This window comes from Echinops telfairi, unplaced genomic scaffold (genome assembly GCF_000313985.2).
Source record: "Echinops telfairi isolate 266 unplaced genomic scaffold, ASM31398v2 ScPeMD7_20;HRSCAF=75, whole genome shotgun sequence".
Taxonomy (NCBI): Eukaryota; Metazoa; Chordata; class Mammalia; order Afrosoricida; family Tenrecidae; genus Echinops; species Echinops telfairi.
This window is the reverse complement of record NW_022103917.1, coordinates 8,763,710-8,786,212: the sequence shown is the minus strand read 5'-3', so window position 1 is coordinate 8,786,212 and position 22,503 is coordinate 8,763,710. Positions and strand designations below refer to the sequence as shown.

The following is a 22,503-nucleotide window of genomic DNA, read 5'->3' as shown; positions in this document are numbered from 1 at the left end:
TCAAGGTATTCACAAACTGTCCTCTACCACCACTACCGCCCCTCAACAAAGACGGTACCAATATTGTCTTTTCCACCAGAGTGTATAGAAGTAACTGATTTCCCCATAAACTGGTCAGACTGGACATTCTTAATCTTCTAAACAATTATCTATCCAATAGGTGAAACTAATATCTCATTTTTGTTTTAGTTTGCACTTTAAAAATAATGAGGGGCCATATTTGATATTACTGACTCATATTTTTTATTTTGAAAATTGTCATTCATGTCCTTTGACAATTAATGTTATGCTAGTATATCACACAGAGGTGAGGCTCTTGCTACCCGTATGCTATTACAATTCATTCTCTTTTGAGAAACAACCAAGTCCCGAAGATTTATGTTCACCATAAAACCAGTTCTTAAATATTGCAGTTGATGTCATTGTGGAGGGAGGGCTAAAAAGAAAAACATTGTTAACCAAAACCATAATTGAGGCTTGTGTTTCACAGTGATTATTATCGTTTGGGGATTAATTCTTGATTTATTAGCCATATGAAAGATGATAAGGTAATATAATCAGATAAGCCAGGGACAGAAATAAACATTTGCTTACCTACCATGGACAGGCCAGAGATAGTTTCTTGGTAGGTGGATGGTATGAGTTCTCGTACTTGAGTATGTGAGTGTGCACGTGTAGATGAGTATGTATGTGAGCATGTGTGCATAAGTACATGTGTGAGTAGGCATACACTTGTTTGATGGAGTGTTTCATGGAAGAATGGAGGAGGACTGTAAGGTGGAGCCAAAGGATATCTGGGAGCTTCCATCAGGGCATCTCCTAGAAGCCAGGGGAACGGTTACTTCCTGCCAGCCTCTCAAATGTGCTACTAAGGCTGTCACTGTGAAACCCTCATTCAGGGAACAGTTAGAATTCCTTTCTGCCATAAAGCCCTTGTTGATTTAGCTTGGCCTGTGCTGGGACCAGTCTTTTGCTGGGCAATTTGGCACTAATGATGAAAATTTAAACTGCATATGCCCTTGCCTCATAGGAAGCTATCAATGATTGACGATACTATCACTGCTACAAATCTAAAAACCTCACCCCCTAGGCCACTAGACAAATGCCTGAGAGCCTATGTCAACCTAGTTCTGGTCCCAGCACAGAGCAACCCACAGGGGCAGTTCTGCCCTGGCCTAGAGGCTCGATGGCTGCCCGCTTGAGGTTTTTTGTTTTGTTTCGTTTTAACTTTTGAACAGTGTGTTGAACACAACCTGCAAAATGGTAATACAAGATCATACTTCTTCTTTTTTCATATGTTTCAAATGAACTTGGATGTCATTACAGACTCCAAGTCGACCTCGGTTTGACTTTCCCCCTTTGAGGCACTCAGACCATTATTGATATCCGTGGGGCAAGGAATCTGGAATGTTTAAGGCTGTGAGCCTTCACTCTTGCTATTATTTTTAAGGAAAGAATTCTTCTTTTGGCGCAGCCCATCTCAGCAAAGGAAACCAGAAATAATATCCCGCTAAATCAACCCCACAAATGTGGTTCTTTGAAAATATTTTTCCTTCCTGTCCTTTCTCCCACCCTCTATAACTTACTATCCTTCCCTATCCCTGCCCCTGTCACTGGCCCCGACCTCCTCATAGTCTTCAAAGTCTTCTCTCTTGGTGTGAAAACTACTTTTCTTTTTCTTTTCTTTTTCCTTACAGTAATGGCGTCGTTAAATATCTCTATAAGATTGACTAAGTTTGGTTAAGGATAATGTTTTCCAGTTTTGCCCATGTCTTTCGGGGCATTCGCAAGAGTCATTGTTTTTTTTGTATTGAAGCATAATGCTTCATTGTATGAATCTACCAGGGCTTGCTGATTCATTCCTCTATAATTGGAGTTTTTGACAACGCCATACTTCTCAAGCCTCATTTTACTGGAGCAGACACTGAGGGATTGGGGGGTTTAAATAACTTGCTTCCAAAGTCGTTCAACTGAGGAGTGTGAGAGTTGGGATTCCAGCTCAGACTGACGACCAAGCCAACGTTAACTGAGTCCATGGCCGTGATTGCTGTTAGGTGCTGTCAACTTGGCTCCGACTCATAGTGACCCTGTGTACCTGGTGCCGGGTCCTGCGCCATCCTCACAATTGTTCTTATGTTTGAGCCCATTGTTACAGCCATCTTGTCAAGACCTTCCTTTTTTTTTTTTTTGCTGCTGCTCTACTTTGCCAAGCATAGTATCCTTCTCTGGAGACTGGTCTCTCCTGACAACATGTTTAAAATATATGAGAGCCATGGCTTACGCCTCTGGTGAATTCCCTTTAAACATAGACCACCAGGGACGTGAAGAGCCTTGCTATCATGCAGAGTGCATTGGAAAGTAGATTATGGTAGCTACAGTTAGGTTCAAATTTTATACTTTATCATTTGATCACCCCTTTGACCCATTTTAAAGTTGTTCTCATTTTTAATATTTTCTGGATTCTTTTTGATTGAGATCTTTATTTTATTTTGTTATTGGTGCAGGCTTTTTTCCCCTTTGTTTTTGTGTATATGAAATCCAGAATGGGTGGATCTATAGAGACCGTAACTGGGTTAATCGTTTCTTGAGGGCATGACTAGGTCAGGGGGAGTTATGGGGAAATTGGGAGCTAATAACAAGGAGTAGAAAAAAAGAAGAAAATGTTCTAAAATTGATTGTGGTAATGATTATACAACACTTCTTGATATGATTGAGCTATTGAATTATATGCTATATAGATTATGTCCCAATAAAACTATTTACAAAGTAAAATAAAATGTATGGAACTAAGTCTCATTGTCCTTGCCTCTAAGGAGCATCTTTTTTTTTGGCAGTTTATGGTACTTTCAATGGCTTTGACCAGCACCTTAATTCAAATGCATCAATTCACCTTTTGCCTTTCTTTTTCAATGTACAGGTACCTGAGGCGACAGAAAATACCATAGCTCGGGTCAGGAACACCTTAGTCCTCCCAGTGACATCTTTGCTCTTCAATACTTTAAAAGAGGTCTTGTGCAGCAGATTTACCCAATGCAATGGGTCGTTTGATCTCTTGACTGCTGCTTCCATGGGCATTGATTGTGGATTCATTGACTCTGAATCCACAGGCACAGAGAGCCCCTGAAAGCCACCATAACTCCATAGGAAGGACATGGAAGAAGATAAGTCAGAATACACTCAGGGCTGTGACAGCACTCCTATTCCTGCGTCCAACTACATATCCAATTGATCATCCTTCAGCCCTCTGTCAATGCCTGTCGGTGAGAAGGATTCTCTACAGAGGCGACATCAGATCATGTAGAGCAGGAAAAGGCACCGGAGAAATAAAATGCTGTCATACCATGAATATAAAAAGGCAGTTAGGTGGATGAAAGTAGTTATCTTTTGATTATATGAGTGAGGATGATGTGCAGCAAATGTTAAATCCAAACTTTCCCGCTGGTGTGTGCTCAGAAACACCAGTTCAACTTTTTATATTAGTCCAAGCAAAATAAAACAAGGAAAATATTAATTTTTTTCCAGATGAATTGTGTTTTATTTCTTTTAAAAAAAATATTTTTATTGGGGTGCATACGATTCGTCACCATCCATACATACATCAATTGTGTAAAGCACACTTATACATTTGTTGCCCTCATCATTCTCAAAATTAAGGAAGATATTCTTTTGCAAAAAAACCCCCAAAAACATATGCCAATGTCAACTAGAGATGCTTTCTGTGTATCTACTCTTCTGCCTTATTTGCACTGGTATTGACTCGCAATAGTTTTGTATAAGCTATATTTGACTATATAGCCAAGGAGATGATAACATTCTTAAAACAAAAATTCCACTTACCTTTTTTTTCTCTTTCCCCAAACTTGGACAGATGCACTTTCACTGAAAGGAAAAAAGCTGGATTTTTATGGAAGAGGCGACACATATGTAAGCCTGAATGACACGATCCCTGAACTCAGTCGATTCACGGTGTGCATTGACTTGATATCCAGGAGTGACAACTCGAGTAATTGGATAGCCTTCTCCTACATGACTAATAACACCTTGTTGGGCAGAGAAGACATAGACCTTGGACTTGCAGGAGACCACCAGCAAATAATACTCTACAACTTGGGCAAGATCTTTTCTGTCCGTTACCACCTGACTCCATTTCAATGGCATACCGTGTGCTTGATATGGGACGGTGTGAAGGGTATGCTAGAGCTCTTTCTCAATAAAGAAAGGCTACTGGTAATGATGGATCAACCACAAAACCTGACAGCTAATGGGACTTTAGTCCTCGGGCACTTGCCTGCAAACAGGAACGGCCATGCTACAAGTGTGGTGCCTAGCTTCACCGGCAGCTTATGCTACTTTCAACTTTGGGACCACATTCTGGAAAATGAAGAATTTATGAAGTGTTTAGATGGAAATGTAGTTAGTTGGAAAGAAGATGCTTGGCTCGTCAACAATATGATTCCGACTGTTGATAAGACACTGCGCTGCTGTGAGTAACTTGTGAATTTTTTTCCGCTCTGCTGGTTGCACCAAAGGACTCTCTCCTAGACAAGACTCTGTTTTCCTAAGAGGGCCCCAAGGTTGCCACAATTTTAAAAGTTACTTTTTAATGTAGAGCAAATATTATTTTCTTTGTCCTTTTATGTAGATATAATTTTAGACTTAATTTAGATTACGTTTTAAGCATCGGGCAAAGAACTCCCATATACCGATATCCAACCATTAACATTTTTCCATATGCATTGTTATCTTCTCTAGAGCTCTCTTTCCCTCCTTCTATCCGTTCTTCAAACACACACATATGTATACAACTTACCTGTGTCTGATGCTTTGATAGTATTCCAGTGTGGATTTATTAAGAATAAGGGCACCTTTTGTATCATGCATAACCACAGTACAGTTATCACAATCAGGAAGTTTAACATTGACACAATATCATCTAACCTATAGCCCATATTCAAATTTAGCCATTTATCCAATTCATTTCTTTTTATCCCCTATTCCAGGATCCAGTTTAAGATCACACCTTGCATGTAGTTATCATGCCTCTTCAGACTAGACATTTCTATTGTACAGTCATGTTATGAGTAGAATGTCCCTCAGCTTGGGTTTCTCTAATATTTCCTCCTGATTAGATTCAGCCTTTGCAATTTTGACACGAATTCCACAGAAGTGATGGTAATTTCACATCAGAAGATACATGATGCCAATTTGTGTCATTATTGGTGATGATAGCTTTGATCACTTGATTTTGGTGTTGTCTGCCAGATTTCTCCACTGAAGAGTTAGTTACTTTTTTCTTCTTTTATAATTAATAAGTAATTTCTAGGGAGCTATTTAGAGGCTATGTAAGTATCCTGTTCTTCTTCAAATTTTCACTCAATAGCTTGACACCTGCTGTTGATTCTTGCCTGAATTACTTATTATGTTGATGGTTGCAAAATGATCATTTTTAAAACTCCATCTTTCTTGCTACCTTTCTTAGTTGACATTCTACTGTAACAAAGGGGCTGTTCTTCCTCCCCATATACTCATTAATTCATTCATGTTTTTGTTTATGTCAGCATGAACACATGGATTCTTATTTTATTCAATGGGTTGTAATTCGTTACTGCCATTTATTGACCCACATTTGGTCAATGGAAGCCCTTCAAGCTGGCTATCCTGTCCTTTTGATACATTCCTGTAATGATTACGGTTATGTGTCAATGGCTAGGTCGTTGATTCAGCGGTTCTCAACCTGTGGGTCGCAACCCCTTTGGGGGGGTCAAATGACCCTTCACAGGGGTCGCCCAACTCATAACAGTAGCAAAATGACAGTTATGAAGTAGCAACGAAAATAATTTTAAGGTTGGGGGGCGGTTACCACAACATGAGGAACTGTATGAAAGGGTCGTGGCATAAGGAAGGTTGAGAACCACTGCTCTAGATGGTTTTGGTGGACATTATGTAATCATTCTTCATTTTGTGACCCGATGTGAGCAGCTAATCAATTGAAAGGGCAATGTCACTGAGAGTGTGGCCTACATTCAGTATATATTGATAATCTGGCTAAGTTTTCTCTATCCTGCATCTACTTTATCATCCTTTGACCTCCAGTTCTTGGGATATGAGTCAGCGGTTGGCTGAGCATTGTGAGTTCATCAGCCCTCGTGAGTAGACAGCCTCCACCCTGATGCTGATTCATGGATTTGGGACTTGTTAGTTTCCATAACTACATGAGCTATTAACACACACACCACACACACACACACACACACACTCTTCTATCTTTCCCTCCCTCTCTCTCTCTCTCCCTCTCTCCCTCCTTCCTCCCCCGCTCTCTACACACACACACACACATTTCACTGTTTTGCTCCTCTAGAGAACTGAGTCTAAGATAGTTTCCATCATTTTTCAATACATCCTTACTTTTTAGCACAAGCTGTTGCAGGCTTATCTTGTACTTTTCCCACTCAGCCCAACGATCAACCATTTTACTAAGAATTCCTGGTTCCTTTTAGTAGATAATGGTATTTGTCAAGGAAGCCCTGGTGACATAGTTGTTAGGTGTTGGGTGGGTAAACGCAAGGTCAGTAGTTCAAAACCACCAGCTGCCGAGAGGGAGAAAGACAGAGCTTTCTACTCTCCTGAACAGTTAGCTTCGAAGATTCACAGACAGTTCTACCCTGTCTTATAGGATTGCAATGAGTTGGAATCAACTCCATGGTAGTGCATTTGATCCAAGTTTTTTAAAAAATTTATAAATCAATTCAATATTTTAGAGCAATGATAATATAAATTCTTGTATGAAAATCGGCTTTCCAGAATTAACACATATATTTTCTGTTTTCACCCATTTTCAAAAGGGAATACGGGATTCTCTTTCTCTGTACAATCCCACCCTCCTCTCCACCATCAGCAGTAATAGTTCTGAAGTGTGGGTAACATCAGTGACTTAAGCATCATAATAGTTTCTCTTTTTTTCTTCTAATTTCTTGAAATGTTCACCTATTCACAGACAGGGACTATTTACTATTCTTAGGGTTTAGAGAGGGTAGGAAAGACACAGGGACTAGATTTGGGCCTTACAGGGCTGCACCAGCCTATGGGAATAGGTTTTTGTCAGCAGCCTGGATGCTTTCTGATTTCATGATAGAGGCACTTTCCAGGGGATTTCTGTGTTTCTTTGAGATTAGACCAATGTAAAGGAACAGGACAGTTATTCCTTTGTGAAACTACCTGAAGGCATTTGGGTTTTCTCTTTTCTGAAGCCATAAAAATAAAAGAGAGTAGTCCTAGTCAGTTCTGGTTACATAAGTGAACTAGGGACTAGTAGGTAAGTGGTTTAAAGTAACATTAACTTTGGTCTTTGAACCAGAAGTATGGTCCTATTGAATTCATATGCTTAGCAGTAATCTTTCAGAACATGATTTGGACAGCTAATGGCCATGGCCCTTCCTAGGTACTTAGCTGGTATACAGCAAAATCTGATATGCACTAGACTACCCTCATTTATTTTACTCTTTTGTACATTTTTTAATGTGCAATCCAGCCTCTTGATCTGATTGGGCCCTTGTGGGAATAATGTGCAATTAATCCAAACAACAAACAAAGATAGCATAGCCTAAAATGGACAATCACACCAAAAGGATAGGAAATGTTCTCTCTGAACTTATAACAGGGGTTCCTAGCTTAGACTCCAGAATAGCCTTCAACGAGTTGGTGCCCCCTGCCCCACAGAGGATTAAGACTTTTTTCTAGCACATTCTTCAGCCTTTGACAATTGCGGCCTTTTCCTAATACCATGTGAGACCAATTTATTGAGGGAACACAGGTCACTCAAATAAATATTGAAACTTTGATATGATCAATTTTTTTGTGGGGGGGGGGGGGTTGATAAGCCCATGTTCTCCTCACCTTCATACCAGGCAGCACTATTTAAAGCCATCTGTGGCCCTCAAAGGTTATGAACCACTGTCTTGCAAGCTTCTTTTGAAGGCAATTGCTGGCGCTCATAACCTATCTGGAGAAATTAAGTTACCAGCTGCTAACCCTGCCAGGCTCACCCACTGAAGGAGCTGTAACACCAAAGACATTCTCCTAATTCTGTCTTGGCTCTATGACATCTAGAACAAAAGGAGCAATTATATGAATAAATATGGGTGATTACAATATGTCTAGTTTCAGCTTTTGCCTAATGAATCAGTACGTATAGTCCATAGGCGTAAGGACCTTAAAAAAGTACATGCTTAACGAACACATTGTCAGATTAGAAATCTCAATATATCTATTTGCACACACACCCCCTTCTGGTCACTTATTGACTATCTCATTATCTGATATTTCATATTTATGACAATAGTCAAAATGTCTAATATCTGGCTCATTTGTGTATTAAAATGTACAGCTAGCAGTAACACATGCTGAGGTGTTAGGTAATTCTGGCTATGATGGTTAAGGTTATGTGTCAACTTGGGCTGGGCCATGATTCTCATTTGTGTGACTCAGTGTGATGATGTTGTGAGGCAGTTCTATAATGAAATGGTCACCCTCCGTCTTGTGATCTGATGTGGTTATCCTCCACTTTCACTTAAGAACCTTTATTTTGAAACCTAGTCTGCTGGATGAGTTTGGAGTGGGTATATGAGAGCGAATTCTGGGGAACAGTTGATGAAAAATGAACCCTACCTGGGTTTATTCAATAAGTATTCATTATATTAGAGATGTTTCACTAATATTTAAACAATGATAAATAATGATAAGAACAGTAAATGACATAGTTTGTTTTTTTTAAAGCATCTTTTACTTTTTAAAATTACAAATGCACTTCGGTTGTGAATAAAATAGACGCAAACAATACAGATATAAATATATAAAGTAAAGCATACCTATTTGTCAACTTTTTTCCCTATGGGTTTATAATTACAAATGTGCATGTCTGGAATCTGAGAAAACAAAACTAAGGTGTACATAAAATCAAGTCCACTGCCCTCAAGTGAATTTCAACTTATAGTGACCCTGTAGGGTTTCTGAGACCATGAATCTTTATGTCAGCAGACAAGTCACATATTTCTCCCATAGATAGACTGATGGGTTTGAACTGCCCATCTTGTGCTTATCAGCCCAGTGCTTAGTCCATGATGCCACTGGGGCTTCTTTTAAGGGACACATACACATGCATTTTTATTCAAGTTGATTTATTTTGATTTTATATTTTCATGGACATGCCAATTTATTTGTATCCACCTCACTCTTTCTTAGGGCTGCCTGGATTCCATTGTACTATCATTTATTTAACCGACCCACCATTGATGTGCATTTAATTTGCTTTCAATGTTTTTCAGTTACAAATGCTGCTGCAATCAATCTCCTCACACATACATGTTGGTATGTTTGAGTTTGTTATTTTATATGACACATTTCTACAAGCAGAACTTCTTGGCAAAAGGGTATAAACTTAGACCATTTAAATTTATTTATCAGTTTTTACTACTTGTTGCAATGTGTCAGTTTATATTCATTGAAATGAATTTATTTTTAAAGTAAAATTCATAGATACACCTCACGAGAAAAAAAGAATAAAGTCTAAAATTGAAGGTAAAAGCCTCCTTTCTCTTCAATCCCTTTTCCCAAGTGAATTTCTTCAAAAGCAATGATGGTTAATTTCTTCTGACTCCGTGCAGAAAAATGTAAAATTTGCACTTACATACAAATATTATTAGTTTTCTTTTCACAGTTGGTATCCTGATTATATGCACCTGTTTTTCCATTTACTAATATATTTTAGAGATCTCTCCACATCAGAAAATATAGAACCTCCTCATTATTTAAAGGAGATGCTGAGTAGTATGATAGAATTGGATATGCTATAATTTATTTGAGTTCCCTTTGAAGAACTTTTAAGTTGCTTCAAGTTTTTAGTTGTAACGAAGTCTATGGGATTTCAGAAGTAATGGGTGGTGATAGGTAAGAAATTTCTGATCATAAGCTAAAGTTCCTCTCTAGGCATAATTTGTCTTAATCTTAGCTCAGACACATGATCCATAGGAGTGGAAATGATGGCTGGCAACTGGAAGGTCAGTGGTTACAACCCACAAACCAGCTCCCTGGGAGCAAGATGTAGCCATCTCCATACCGATTACAGCTCTGCTGTGCCCTCGAGGGTCCCTATGAGCTGGAATCCCCTTGAAGGCAATGGGTTGTTGCTTTGGTTTGTATTCACATATGTAAAGAACAAGAGTCTTTCAAAGGCACATAGAATAAATTATGTTATATATATGAGAAACTCGTTAGTGAAGAGTGAACAAAACATGAATTAAGTGTCCCCTCTTGGAAATTCACCCTACGCAAAAACATAGGGTTCCTGTATTCATGGGGTCCTTGTTTCGCTAAGGTTTATTAATTGACCAAATGCTCGAGAGGGTTTGAATCACTTTGTGAACTCTACCCTTCAAATATGCAGGGGCTGATTATACACTTTTACGTACTTTCTAAAGCCTTTGTCTGACCCTCTGCGCCATCATCAGCTCTGATAGAACAGGCTGCATAGGGATGGACTTCACTAGCTAGAAGGCAATTTGGTTTTGCCCTTGTGCATCAGTTTTCTGTGCTGCCCTCGTTTTTCATCATGAAAGATAAGCAGGAGCGGTGTGTAGTTTGCTCAGAGCCTTCTTATTTGTATTCCCCTGCACAAGGTGACGCTCTCCTACGGACTCTGAGATGGAAGCCCTGGCCTGTCTCACAGGGATCATTGCTCATGTCTTTTCCTGGAAACTCAACGCAGACCCCATTTTGGATTTTTCCCTCTCATCATTTTCAAGATGTTCATTTCATAATTTTTCTCCCCACAGGCAGCTCTATCTGTGGCAGTTTCTGGCCACTATTACCTCGGCCAAATCTAATAAACACACTTTGAATTATATTTACAGAGGTCATAATTGAAAGAAAAAACAGATGTGATATGTGAGCTAGAAAAACACATCGATTTAATATGAGGTGATATACCCAAATCACAACCAGAATTTGGTACCTTAGCAAATGTTCTACTTAATATTCTGTTGGCAGGTACATCTGCAACAAAATGTCTCATAAATATTCAGTTACTCTATACCTCAGTTCTCCAGCTCCCCATGATTACAATAATACAATTTTGTCTAGAGTGAAGGAGCAAATGGCAATGAAGCACACAGACCCCATGAATCAGCATGGATTATCCTTGCTTTGAAAGACAGAGACAGCAAGGCTCATGTAAATCATGTGTGCAAGTGATCACTTGTTCACAATGGGAGCAGAATGAATGGGGCAAAAGATACTTGTGAGCCTTCCTCCCAACATGGAGGCTGACTCTGTGTCCCAGTGTGAAAGGTTATTCACTTATGGCTCAATTACCTGCACAAGTGTGGGGTTTTGCATTTGCTTTCTTTTTACTGGAAAATTTCATAGAAATGGTTGTAGATTTGCATGCCAGTTAGAGGTCCCTTGTACTCTGCCCAATTTCCCCTAATGGCAACATTTGACAAAACAAAATGTAAGAATCATAAGTTTGGCACTGATTCAATTCACCAAGCTTTCAAATTTTACTTGTGTATAGTAAATTCTATACAGGTTTTTTTTCCACCTGTGTGGATTTGGGGATCCCCCGCCATAGTCAGGATATGGAACAATTTGACCGCTACAAAGATTAGGTATTGCGCTTTTATATCCATACCCATCCCTTCCTGCCCTCTCCATCTCCCTGTTCTCTATCTCTAACCCCAGACAACCACTAATTTGTCCTCCATTTCTAAAACTTGATCACTTCAAACATGTTATATAAAATGTTATATGAATTTTGTCCCTCAGCATACTTCTGCAGAGATTCATCCAAATTGTTGCATGTCTTCATAATCTGACCCCTTTTCTTTGCTGACGAGTACTCTGGGGTATGGATGCACCATAGAATATTTAACCATTTATAGGTTGAAAGACCTCTGGGCTAATTCCAGTTTTTTTGTTACTAATAAACTGCTGTAAACATCTATGCATAGATTTTGGCGTGATACATTTTCATTTCTCTGGAATAAATGCCCAATAATTTAGTTGCTGGACTATATAGTAATTGAGTGGCTGGTTTTATAAGAAGTTGCCAAACTGTTTTCCAGAATGGCTGTACGATTTTACTTTCTCAGCAGCACTCAGTGATCCAGTTTCTCTGCATCCTTGGCAGTACTTGGTGACGTCCCTATTTTTTATGTTAGCCATTCTGACAGGTGTGTAGCGTGACTCTAATTTACATTCCTCTGATGGCTAATAATGCTAAACATCTTTTCGTCTATTAATTTGCAGCATGTATCTCCTTTTGGTGAAGTGTCTGTCCAGGTCTTTTGTTCATTTTCTTTGGGATGTGCTTGCTTTCTACTGTTGAGTTTTGAGAGTGTATTATGTATTCTAGATAGCAGTCCTCTCAATAGGGCATTTCACAGAGCATTACATTTCAAGTTTGATGAAGCCTAATCTATCAGTTTCTATTCTTATGGATCATTTGTAGATTTTCTTGCTTTGGGTGTCAAATCTTAGAACTCTTTGCTTAGCCCTAGATTTTCAGGATTTCATATATATATATGTGTGTGTATATGTATATATATGTATATATGTATATATATATATGAACCCTGAAAAAACATACAAAGTTTTATAATTCTACATTTAAACATATATATTTATTTATAAGGTTTTGTGATCTTCTTTTCTTTTTCCCCTAAGTTTTGCAATTTTACATTTACGTCCACAACACATTTGTTATTTTTTGCATACCATGTGAGGTTCAGGTTACTAAAATTATTTTTGTTTTAGTTTTTGCCTTCTCTTTGCCATTGAGTTGATTTTGACACATAGTGACCTTCTGGGGTTTCGGAGACTGTAAATCTTTACAGGAGAAGATTGCTTCATCTTTCTCCCACGGGGCAGTTGATGGGTTTGAACAGTTGACCTTATGGTTAGTGGACCAATGTTGTTTGTGCCTATGCATATCCAATTGCGCCAACACCATTTATTGAAAATTCTATCCTTTCTCCATTGGGTAACTTTTACACTCTCATTAAAAATCAGTACACCAGATTTATGGGAATCTACTTCTGAGTTTTCCATTCTGTTCAATTCATACATTTATCTGTTCATCTATAGATAGCTACAGTTTTGAATAACTAGTCATATGAACCCACTGCCGATGAGTCAAGTGTGATTCATAGCAACCCTGTAGGAGAGAGTACAACTGTCTCCCAGCATTTCCAAGACTAAATGCTTTAAAAAAATGTATTTTTATATGAATTAGGTGAAGATTTAATGAATAGCTCATCAATTTTACATTCAACAGTTCTAACACATCTTGTTTCATTCACCCATTTCAATCCTTTCAGTATACCATTACATATCCCACTTCCGCCCTCAAAAAGTTTTCTGTTTTGAGTCCTCCTTTGTTTAGAACCCTCTGTCTTTGGGTAAATGCTGCCCTTTTGATCTTTTTAAAAATCATTTTATTGGGGCCTTGTACAACTCTTATTACAATCCATCCATCCATCCATTGTGTCAAGCACATTTATACATTTGTTGCCCTCATCATTCTCAAAACATTTGCTTTCTGCTTGAGCCCTTGGTATCAGCTCCTCATTTTTCCCCTCCCTTAATACAGGGACCGATCTGAAGGGTGACTAAAGGCCACAGTCTTGAGGGTCTCACCAGTCTCTATCCCACCAGTAAGCCTGGTGTCTTTTATGATTTTGGGTTTTGTTCCACATTTTCCTCCCAGCGTATTCAAGATCTTTTAATGTTGGTAGTGGTGGCTGGGCACCCTATTGTTCTTCTGATCTCAGGGTGATTAAGACTGATGTTTGTGTGGTCCATTAGTCCACTGGACGACTTGTCCCCATGTCTTTTGATTTTCACCATTCTGTTTTCCTCCGGGTGGGGAGAAACCACCTTAGATGGCTGTTCACTTGCTTTTAAAATCTCAGTCACTATTAATCGAAGTCGGATGTGGAACGTTGTCTTTATGACCTGTGTTACGACAGTTTCCCTTGGTGTGCCCCAAGATTATAGCCCTGTTCCTCTGAGCCAGTGACTCATTCCCTCAAGGTGTTTGGTTATGTCTAAGATGTTTTAATAACTTTGCCCTCTGCATGCTTCACCACATTCATGAATATATTGGCAGGAAAGGTATATATCTATATCTATCACACACAAAAAACAAACTAATTGCCATTGAGTCGGTGCTGACTCATGACAACCATGTAGGGCAGGATAGAAATGCCCCTGTGGGTTTCTGAGACTGTAAATCTTTTTTATTTTATTTGTATTTGTTTGAGACTGTAAATCTTTACGGGAATAGAAAGCTCTGTCTTTCTCCTGAGGAGTGACTAGTGGTCTTGAACTGCTGACCTTGCAGTTAGCAGCTCAGTGTGTAACCACTGTGCTACCATGGCTCCTTCATATATACAGATGGTCTCTCTCAAATCTAGATATATTAGTGGGTACACTCTCATTCTCTCTCCCACATATAATCAGCCTGTGTGCCTATCCAAGCATCTACTCATTGATCACTGCTGGTGCAGGATTTTGTGTATAGAACTATTTTCCCCTGTTGTCTCGAACTATTTTTAAAAACGTTTTCATTGTGAATTAGGTGGGGTCTACATATCAGATCATAATTTTTTGAATTCAACTAATTAAATAACACAGTAAACCTCCCAATTGTTGCTTTTAACTTTGCAAAGAAGTGCTTTACCCTGACTCCATCATTTTTGCACAACTTTCTCTTATTGTGTATTAACATATAAAGCCTCTTGGCTTCATCCACATTAATTCCCCTACCTTCTAGCCCAGGGGCCCTCAAACTTTTTAAACAGGGGGCCAGTTCACTGGCCCTCGGACCTGTTGGATGGCTGGACTATAGTTGAAAAAAAAATGAACAAATTCCTATGCACACTGCACATATCTTATTTTGAAGTAAAAAACAAAACGGGGCAAAAACATCCAATAGGCTGTATAAATGTCCTATGTGGGCCGCACGTGGCCCGCGGGCCGTAGTTTCATAATCTAGCCTATGACTTTTCCCTCTTCCGTTTCCCACTTACACCTCTTTGGCATAAGAAATGTTTGCTTTAGTGTGAAAACCTTTTCTTGAAATTTTAGAATAGTCGTCTCATAGAATATGTGTCATTTTCTGATTGACGAACTTCACTGAGCAGCATGTCCTCTAGGTTTCTTCATGCTTTGAGGTGTTTCGCAGACTCATCATTATTTTTATACAATTTACAGTGTTTCCATTGTGTGTGTGTACTAAAGTTTGTTCATCCGTTCTTATGCTGCTGGGCATTTAGATTGTTTCCCTCCTTTTGCTGTTGTGATTAGTGCTGTGAGGCACACAGGTGTGCAGATGTCTGTTTTTCTTGTGGCTCTTATTTCTCTAGAATATATACCAACTTGAAGGTTTTCTGGGTCCTATGGTATTTTCTCACCATGGTATTTTCAATCATTTATGGCCTGGCTGCAATAAGTCTCACTAGGTAATGGAGTTCTTTGAATTCATCTTTTTAAAACATTTATCTTGTTTGGGGTCCACTCATCTTTTTCAATGTGCTAATTTTTAGAAGTTTTCCACCACTGTTTTTTATAGTATCTATTCAACCCCAGTCTTCTTTTTTTTCTTCTTCTTCTAATGCTTTGATGATATAAATGTATGCTTCATTATTATTGCACAGTTCCCTGGGCTCTATTATTTATCATATACTATTTCCTCCTTGCTGTTTAAGTGGGAGTGAATTCTATTGCTCTGTCCTCACGTTAATTGATTTTTAGCCTATTCCATCTTCACTTACTATTGAGTCCATCTAGGGGTGAAGAAACAGTGTGGGGGCTATATCTCGCCCCAAGGTTGATGACTGTAAGTCAGGGATCAGACGTGCCTCACCCTGAAGGCACTCAGTTCCAGCTCTGTGGGTCAGCAAACCCAGCTCCCCAAATATGTGACCAGACTCACCTCACTCCACAAGCCAGTCTCCTGCCCCAAAGCACTCAGCTTTGCTTGCTCTGTGGGCTGGGGAGTCCACCGCTCTGTCTCGTGCTCCAGCTTCCGGTTCAGCTGCTGCTGCTGCTTCTCTGTCACTCTGCTGGTGACCTGGCTCCTGGATTTTGAAAGTTCAATGTACAGGGATCTCAGGGCCCAAAGGACACACCCTACTCCTAAAGTCCTTGTCAGGTAATTCTAACATTAGATTTTGGTGTATGTTTATTAGCTTTTCTCATTCAAGTTGTGATTTTTTTTGGTTCATCGTATGATTGCTGATGTCTCAATAGTATCAGGAAATTTTGTCAATCATGTTAGGAAAATCTGGCTCCTATTTCAATCTTTTATTTTAGCAGGTAATCATTCCACTTCGTTTAAGCACACGGTGTCTTGGCCTACTTTGGGGTGTGTGTGGGGTGCAATTTCCAAGTCTTTGTGGAATCATTTTGATCTGCTTGGCTTGTCAGGTGCTTTCACCTATCGTTCCTAGTGTTGCCTGAGGGAGCATACAGCTGGGTTGCCATGTGTGTTTTAGAAGAGGAGGGATACGGTGGAATTTCCTTACATGCGCCCTTTGGCTTCCCTCGCATTTCTGGGCAAGTAAGAAACAGTCTTGGGCCAGTCTTCCTGACTGGGTCACTTGTTACTGTGTCCCCCTTTTCTGTTATGCCCACTCACTTCTGGTGCCTTTGGGAAGGTGAGGAACATTTGGGGCCTGCAGGAACAATGTCACTCTGTATACAGCTCTACCCAACCATTGGTGTCTTTGGGTGATTAAGAGGAATCACGGGTCTAACGCTATCTCTGACTGCTGATTGTCCGCAGGGCGACCAGTTCGTCCCCCTTCCAAGTGGTGTCTAACTTGCCTGAGATTGTCAGAAAAATTCCCCTTGATTCCAAAGGCCAGAGGAGCATATATAGGTTGTCTTCTCTTGCTAGGTCGGCAGTCAGGAATGGGAGGTCCTGGGCCACCTGCTTATGGGTTAGGAGAGGCAAGCTGGCTATGCTATTATGTTGTGCCTCTAGTTATGGCTTCCAAATCAATTTGATTTCTTCTTATCATCTTTTCAAATTTTTCCTTTGGTTGCCCCTTGCACCATTTCTAGGGTTTATAGTTATATGTAGTAAAAGGAGCAGGGAAAAGTAGATCAATGCCATCTTGAGCTGTTTAGAAGGCTGCATTTTCTTTTAAGGCCCATATTTTGGCAGGAGTAATATGCGTGTAGAGAAATGGGGTGCAGAAAAGTGATAGAGATGATATGATTGATGTTGAAGCCACTTCATGGTTCATTCATTTACAACATTGTATTTCTGATCAGGACAAGAATTAAATTCAGTGGGGCTATGAGTAGCAGTTATGAACAACACCACCAATGAATGAAACACTCAAAAGCCCTCCATGAATGGGAATATAGTTTAACTCTTTTAGAAATAACAGTGAACAGAAAATATGAATTACTGAATTAAAGCTGAAACAAAGCAACCAATAGTGCACGTGGATTGAAGAAAAAAGGATACTAAACAATTTAAGCTCTTGAAGAAATGTGTAATCATAATGAGTTTACACTGCAGAATAACAGTCTTGAAAAATGGCATCAACCCATTGTAATTAATTGCTAGATTAAAGATAAAAATATCATTAATCCCTATGGCTCCTGGTTTTAAAAATCTACCTAAATCTGACTGGATTGCTTTTGTTTGGGGTAGGAATGATTCTCCAAGGCAACCATTGTTTCAGGGCATAGCAGGCATTTAGGATCCCAATTGGGATTTGATGCTTACTCTGACAACAGTGCCTGAGTGTTTTGGTTTAACACAGTGATGGTCTCCTCCAAGGTTTTTGTCTCACTATTTTGGGTCATTGCTGCTTCTTGAGTTCTTCAGAACTTTCTTGGCTTCGCTTTTTATCTGTTAGGCTGGGTAGACTAGAGAAACAAATCCAGACACTCATTTATTAATAAGAAAGACCTTTATATACAAGAGCAGTTGAATATTGAGAAAACATCCCAGCCCAGTCCAGATCAAGTCCATAAGTCCAATATTAGCCCATATGGCCGATACCGATCTATAAAGTTCTCTTCAGACTCATGAAATACATGCAATGACGCCAAATGCAGGAAGATCACAGGCCAGTGGGTGGGAAGTCTTGTGGATCCAGTGGCATCGTAAGCATCTCAGCGCTGGAAGGGGTCTCCATGTGACTTCTATGGCTCCAGAGGTATGGCTCCATCAGCCTCTCTCCATGTATCTTCTCCACAGGATGTCTCGCAGGGTGTGAGCTGAGAGAGTGTGTCTCCCACCTCCAAGGAGGAAATACAGGAGTTCCCAGAATCCTCAGGAGAAGGCCATGACCACACAGAGGCCTCATTGGCTATGACCCGATTGACAGGCTAGACTCCACCCGCACATTCTTAATCCTCAAATTGATACTAGATTATGTAACTATCACAATGATCAAAATTTGTTTCTCCTTGGTTATTTTGAGTAGAGTTCCTTCCTTCCTTCCTTCCTTCTTTCCTTCTTGGCTTTTGATGGCTGAGTGTAAATCCAAGACAGGCCCTTGTGGGTGCTGGATAATTGAAGCATTGCCACATACTGTTGTTTCTTTTCTAAATGTATCATCTGTTGAAATCGTATCTTCATAACATTGTACTTCTCTAGACTTCATCTCTAAATGAGGGGCTTGAATGCAACCTCTGAGACTTGGTTCTAAAATGTTATCATTTTAATTAATGAACACTTCAGTCTTCACTAATAAACATTTCAGAGGGAAAAACTGGATACAGTAGTACTTCTGGAACAACATGAGATCATTACTTCTTAGTAATTTCGGATACTTAGAATGCCACCTACTTATATACTCGAGTATAAGCCGACCCGAATATTGGTGGAGGCACCTAATTTTACTTTAGAAATCATATTTTAAAATGCTGAAAATCTCGGCTTATACATTATATATATAGTATTTGGGAATTTTTCTTTTTATAAAGTTTACATTTATTTTGAGATGCTTATTGGAAGTACTAATAACAATTGTTATATCTATGGCTCAACCCTCTCTATCTAAAAAGATACTGCCTAATATCTGTGCCCTATAAGAGTTTCCTGTGCTTGTATGGATTTTTCTTAACGTTCTTTACACCAAAGAAGACAACTTGGGTTTTGAGGGTAGCGTTTTTTTTGTTTTCCTAAAGGAGTAAATACAATTCAGTTATTAATATTTTGTAGAGTAGTGAAATTGCCAACTCTCCTTTCAATTAGTGCATTCATAGAGTGATTCAGATTCTGGGTTGTCGTATTCCTTGAATATACTAGAAGTGCTACTTTAGCAGAGAAGTTTGCTAAGCCACTAGGCTGAGGGTACTGCCATTTGCAAACTAGGGAAACTAGAAGCCTAACAAGTCTCTTTTTGCTTGCTTGTTATAGAAACATTTGAAAGCAGACAGCTTGTTTTGCTGAAATATATCAGAGTCTTGTTAAGGCCTAATGGAAAGTAAATCTCTGACAATTGAAACAATGTCATAAAGTTAAGTGAAAAAGTAGTGTATTGTTTACAAAGGCTGGCGGTGACTTAAAGCCACAGATATTTATTGTCTTACAGTTCCGGAGGCTAGAAATTCTGAATTTTGTGTGTCAGGAAGGCTGTTCTTTCCCTAGGAGAAGATTTTTCATTTTCCTTATCTCACTCAAAAGTTTGGTTGCTTAACTTCAATCCTTGTCTCAAATCCATGGCCTTCTTCCCTCCATGTCTATCTGTGCCTGTGTCTTTTCTCGTTCATAAGGACACCTGTTATATTTGATTAGGGCTCCCCCCCCATGTTAACTAATTACACCTACAAAATTCTGTTTATAAGCAAATGGATTTTGGTCTCTACTTAAATCTTACCTCAGTACAAGAACGGTTTGTTCTACTAATGTGTCACTGTATGATACTCACCTTCCCGACATGATCGCTGAAGACAAAATGGGTGCATAAGCAAATGTGGTAAAGAAAGCTGATGGTTCCCAGCTATTAAAAGATATAGTGTCTGGGGTCTTTAAAGTCTTGAAGAGAAACAAGTGGCCGTCTAGCTCAGAAGCAACAAGGCCCATATGGAAGAAGCACACCAGCCTGTGTGATCATGAAGTGTTGATGGGAATGGGTATCAGAATTTAAAAAAGAAGCAATCAAATTGACACGAACGAGCATGGACATAGTGAAGACCCAAAACCCACCTGTAAGATCATCGGACAGTCCTCCACAGAAGGACCACATGGAAGGGATGATAAACCCAGGGTGTGGTATAGCACTGATAAAACACATAAGTCTCCTCAAGTTCTTTAAGATTTCTTCCCTTTACTATGTTTTTTGTTTTACCTCATTAATCTTGTTAGACCTGTATAATTAACATCGTTCAATACATGAAAGCCAAGATAAATAGCCCTTCAGAAACAGTAATGGGAGTAATGATTCCCTGGTGAGGGCATGGGGGAGGACAGGGGAAAAATAAATTCTATTTCCACGAAAATAAGGCAACATTCACAGATACTAGGGGTTAAGACTTCAATCTCTCTATCTGTCTCTCTCTGGAGGTGGAGGGGGTTGGGATACAGTTTGATCTACAGCAGACTTACCTCTGGCCTTACATAATTCTTGCTAATCTCAACGTCTTCCAAAAGCTGAATACATTCTAGAGTTTACTCTCAATCCAAAATCTCATCTAAATCAACTAAAAAAGCCCCAAATCTCATCTTCTAAATCATCAAATAGAATATGGGAGAGTCCCAGGTTTTGATCCATCCTGGGGCAAAATCCCTCTCCATTGTGTGCCTGTGAAATTGAGAAAATAAACCATCTCTTTCCAAAACACCCTCTGTAACCAAAGAGGCGGTGACTTTACTCACTGGAACCAGGGAGATAGTGATTGATAAAGGTGTTCCCAGAGCACCTATATCAATGGCTCCTTCCTTCTTTCATAAAGACACAATTCAACTCATAGCAAGTACTTCTTGCCTAACTTAGACTCCCCCCACCCTTAGAAATGTCTGCACTTTTATCAACTCATTTAAAAAGTTAATTACAGGCTTCTGCATGGCATTCATTCTACTTGCTAATGACCACAAAAACCCTAAAAAAAGCAAAACATCCCACACATCCCTCAGACTTTCTGGATACACCAATTTAAAAGTAATTTTAATGCTCAAGACAATGACGCAAGTTGGTAGATTGTCTAACATCACATTTATTCCTAGATCATAGCTAATATGTTTCTGAAGCAAACAAATTCAAAGTAATAATTTCTCCCAAAGTAAATATGCATGAATTCATTTTGGCTGATTTGATTTTGAGAAAGATTATGTATGACTCAGTCCTGAATTTTACTATGGACTAGTTTAATTTGGATGCTTCACCATTGCCCCAATTTTCACTTGTCCAAGTCTGAACTGGGTGTTTTTCTTCCGACTGAGGCCGCCTTCATAATTTACCCATTTTTCCCCAACCTTTTTATTATTGAATAGTCTTTATTGTCAATAAGGGTAAAAGCACATTTAATAAAACTCATTTAGTTAAAAGCCAAGTCCAATTCCAGTTGACCCTGACATTATTAGGTTAAAATTCATTAAAATAATTGTATCGCTATTTCTTAACTGTCTAATTGTTGTACCTGGTAGAACAGATTTTAAGGGTAGCTGAGGGCATGTTCCCAAGCCTCCCACCCTGTTTCTTTTCCTTCATGATACTTCAGGATGGTGTTCCCTTGCCAACAATCAATACCGACTATTGCAGAAATCTCTTTCCACTTCTTCCCCTCGACCATTACCTTCAACCTCACCCTTCTACCATCCCCTCAATCTCACCAACTGGGGCATTGGCCCCTCCTTCTCTTTGGAGTGTTAGGTTGAGAAAACAGTCCAAAGGCCACATCGGATCTCTGGCTTCCTTATTGTGGAGAGGCAGAAACCAGATATGTCTCCATCCTCCATCCTTCTTACCTATTCAAATTTACCCATTTTTATTATTCTTAGAGGTGTCTAAAAGTAGAATTAGAGTTCGCTGAGATTTCTCGGTCATTTGCATCTCTTTTAAAAAAATTTTAAATCATTTTATCGGGGGCTCGTATAATTCTTACCACAATCCATACACACATCCATTGTGTCAAGCACATATGTACATTTGTTGCCATCATCATTCTCAAAACATTTGTCTTCCACTTGAGCCCTTAATATCGGCTCCTCATTTTTCTCCCTCTCCCCCCTCTCTCATGAACCCTTCATAATTCATAAATTATTATTTTGTCATATGTTACACTGTCCGACATCTCCCCGCCCCCCGCCTTCTCTGCTGTCCAACCCCCAGGGAGGAGGCTATACGTAGATTCTTGTAATTGGTTCCCCCTTTCCACCCCACATTCCCTCCACCCCCCCAGGCATCGCCACTCTTACCACTGGTCCTGAAGGGGTCATCTCTCCTGGATTCCCTGTGTTTCCAGTTGCTATCTGTACGAATG

General features: G+C 39.4%; 1 protein-coding gene across 1 annotated transcript in view; it reads left to right on the top strand.

Moving 5' to 3' along the window:
• Positions 1-533: 533 nt before the first annotated feature.
• The window catches only part of ADGRG4 (adhesion G protein-coupled receptor G4), a 148,214-nt gene continuing 126,244 nt past the window's right edge, over positions 534-22,503 (top strand). Inside the window, 3 exon segments of the mRNA XM_004713396.2 lie at positions 534-548; positions 1,451-1,682; positions 3,866-4,483. Coding sequence (XP_004713453.2) covers positions 534-548; positions 1,451-1,682; positions 3,866-4,483 — 865 coding nt within the window.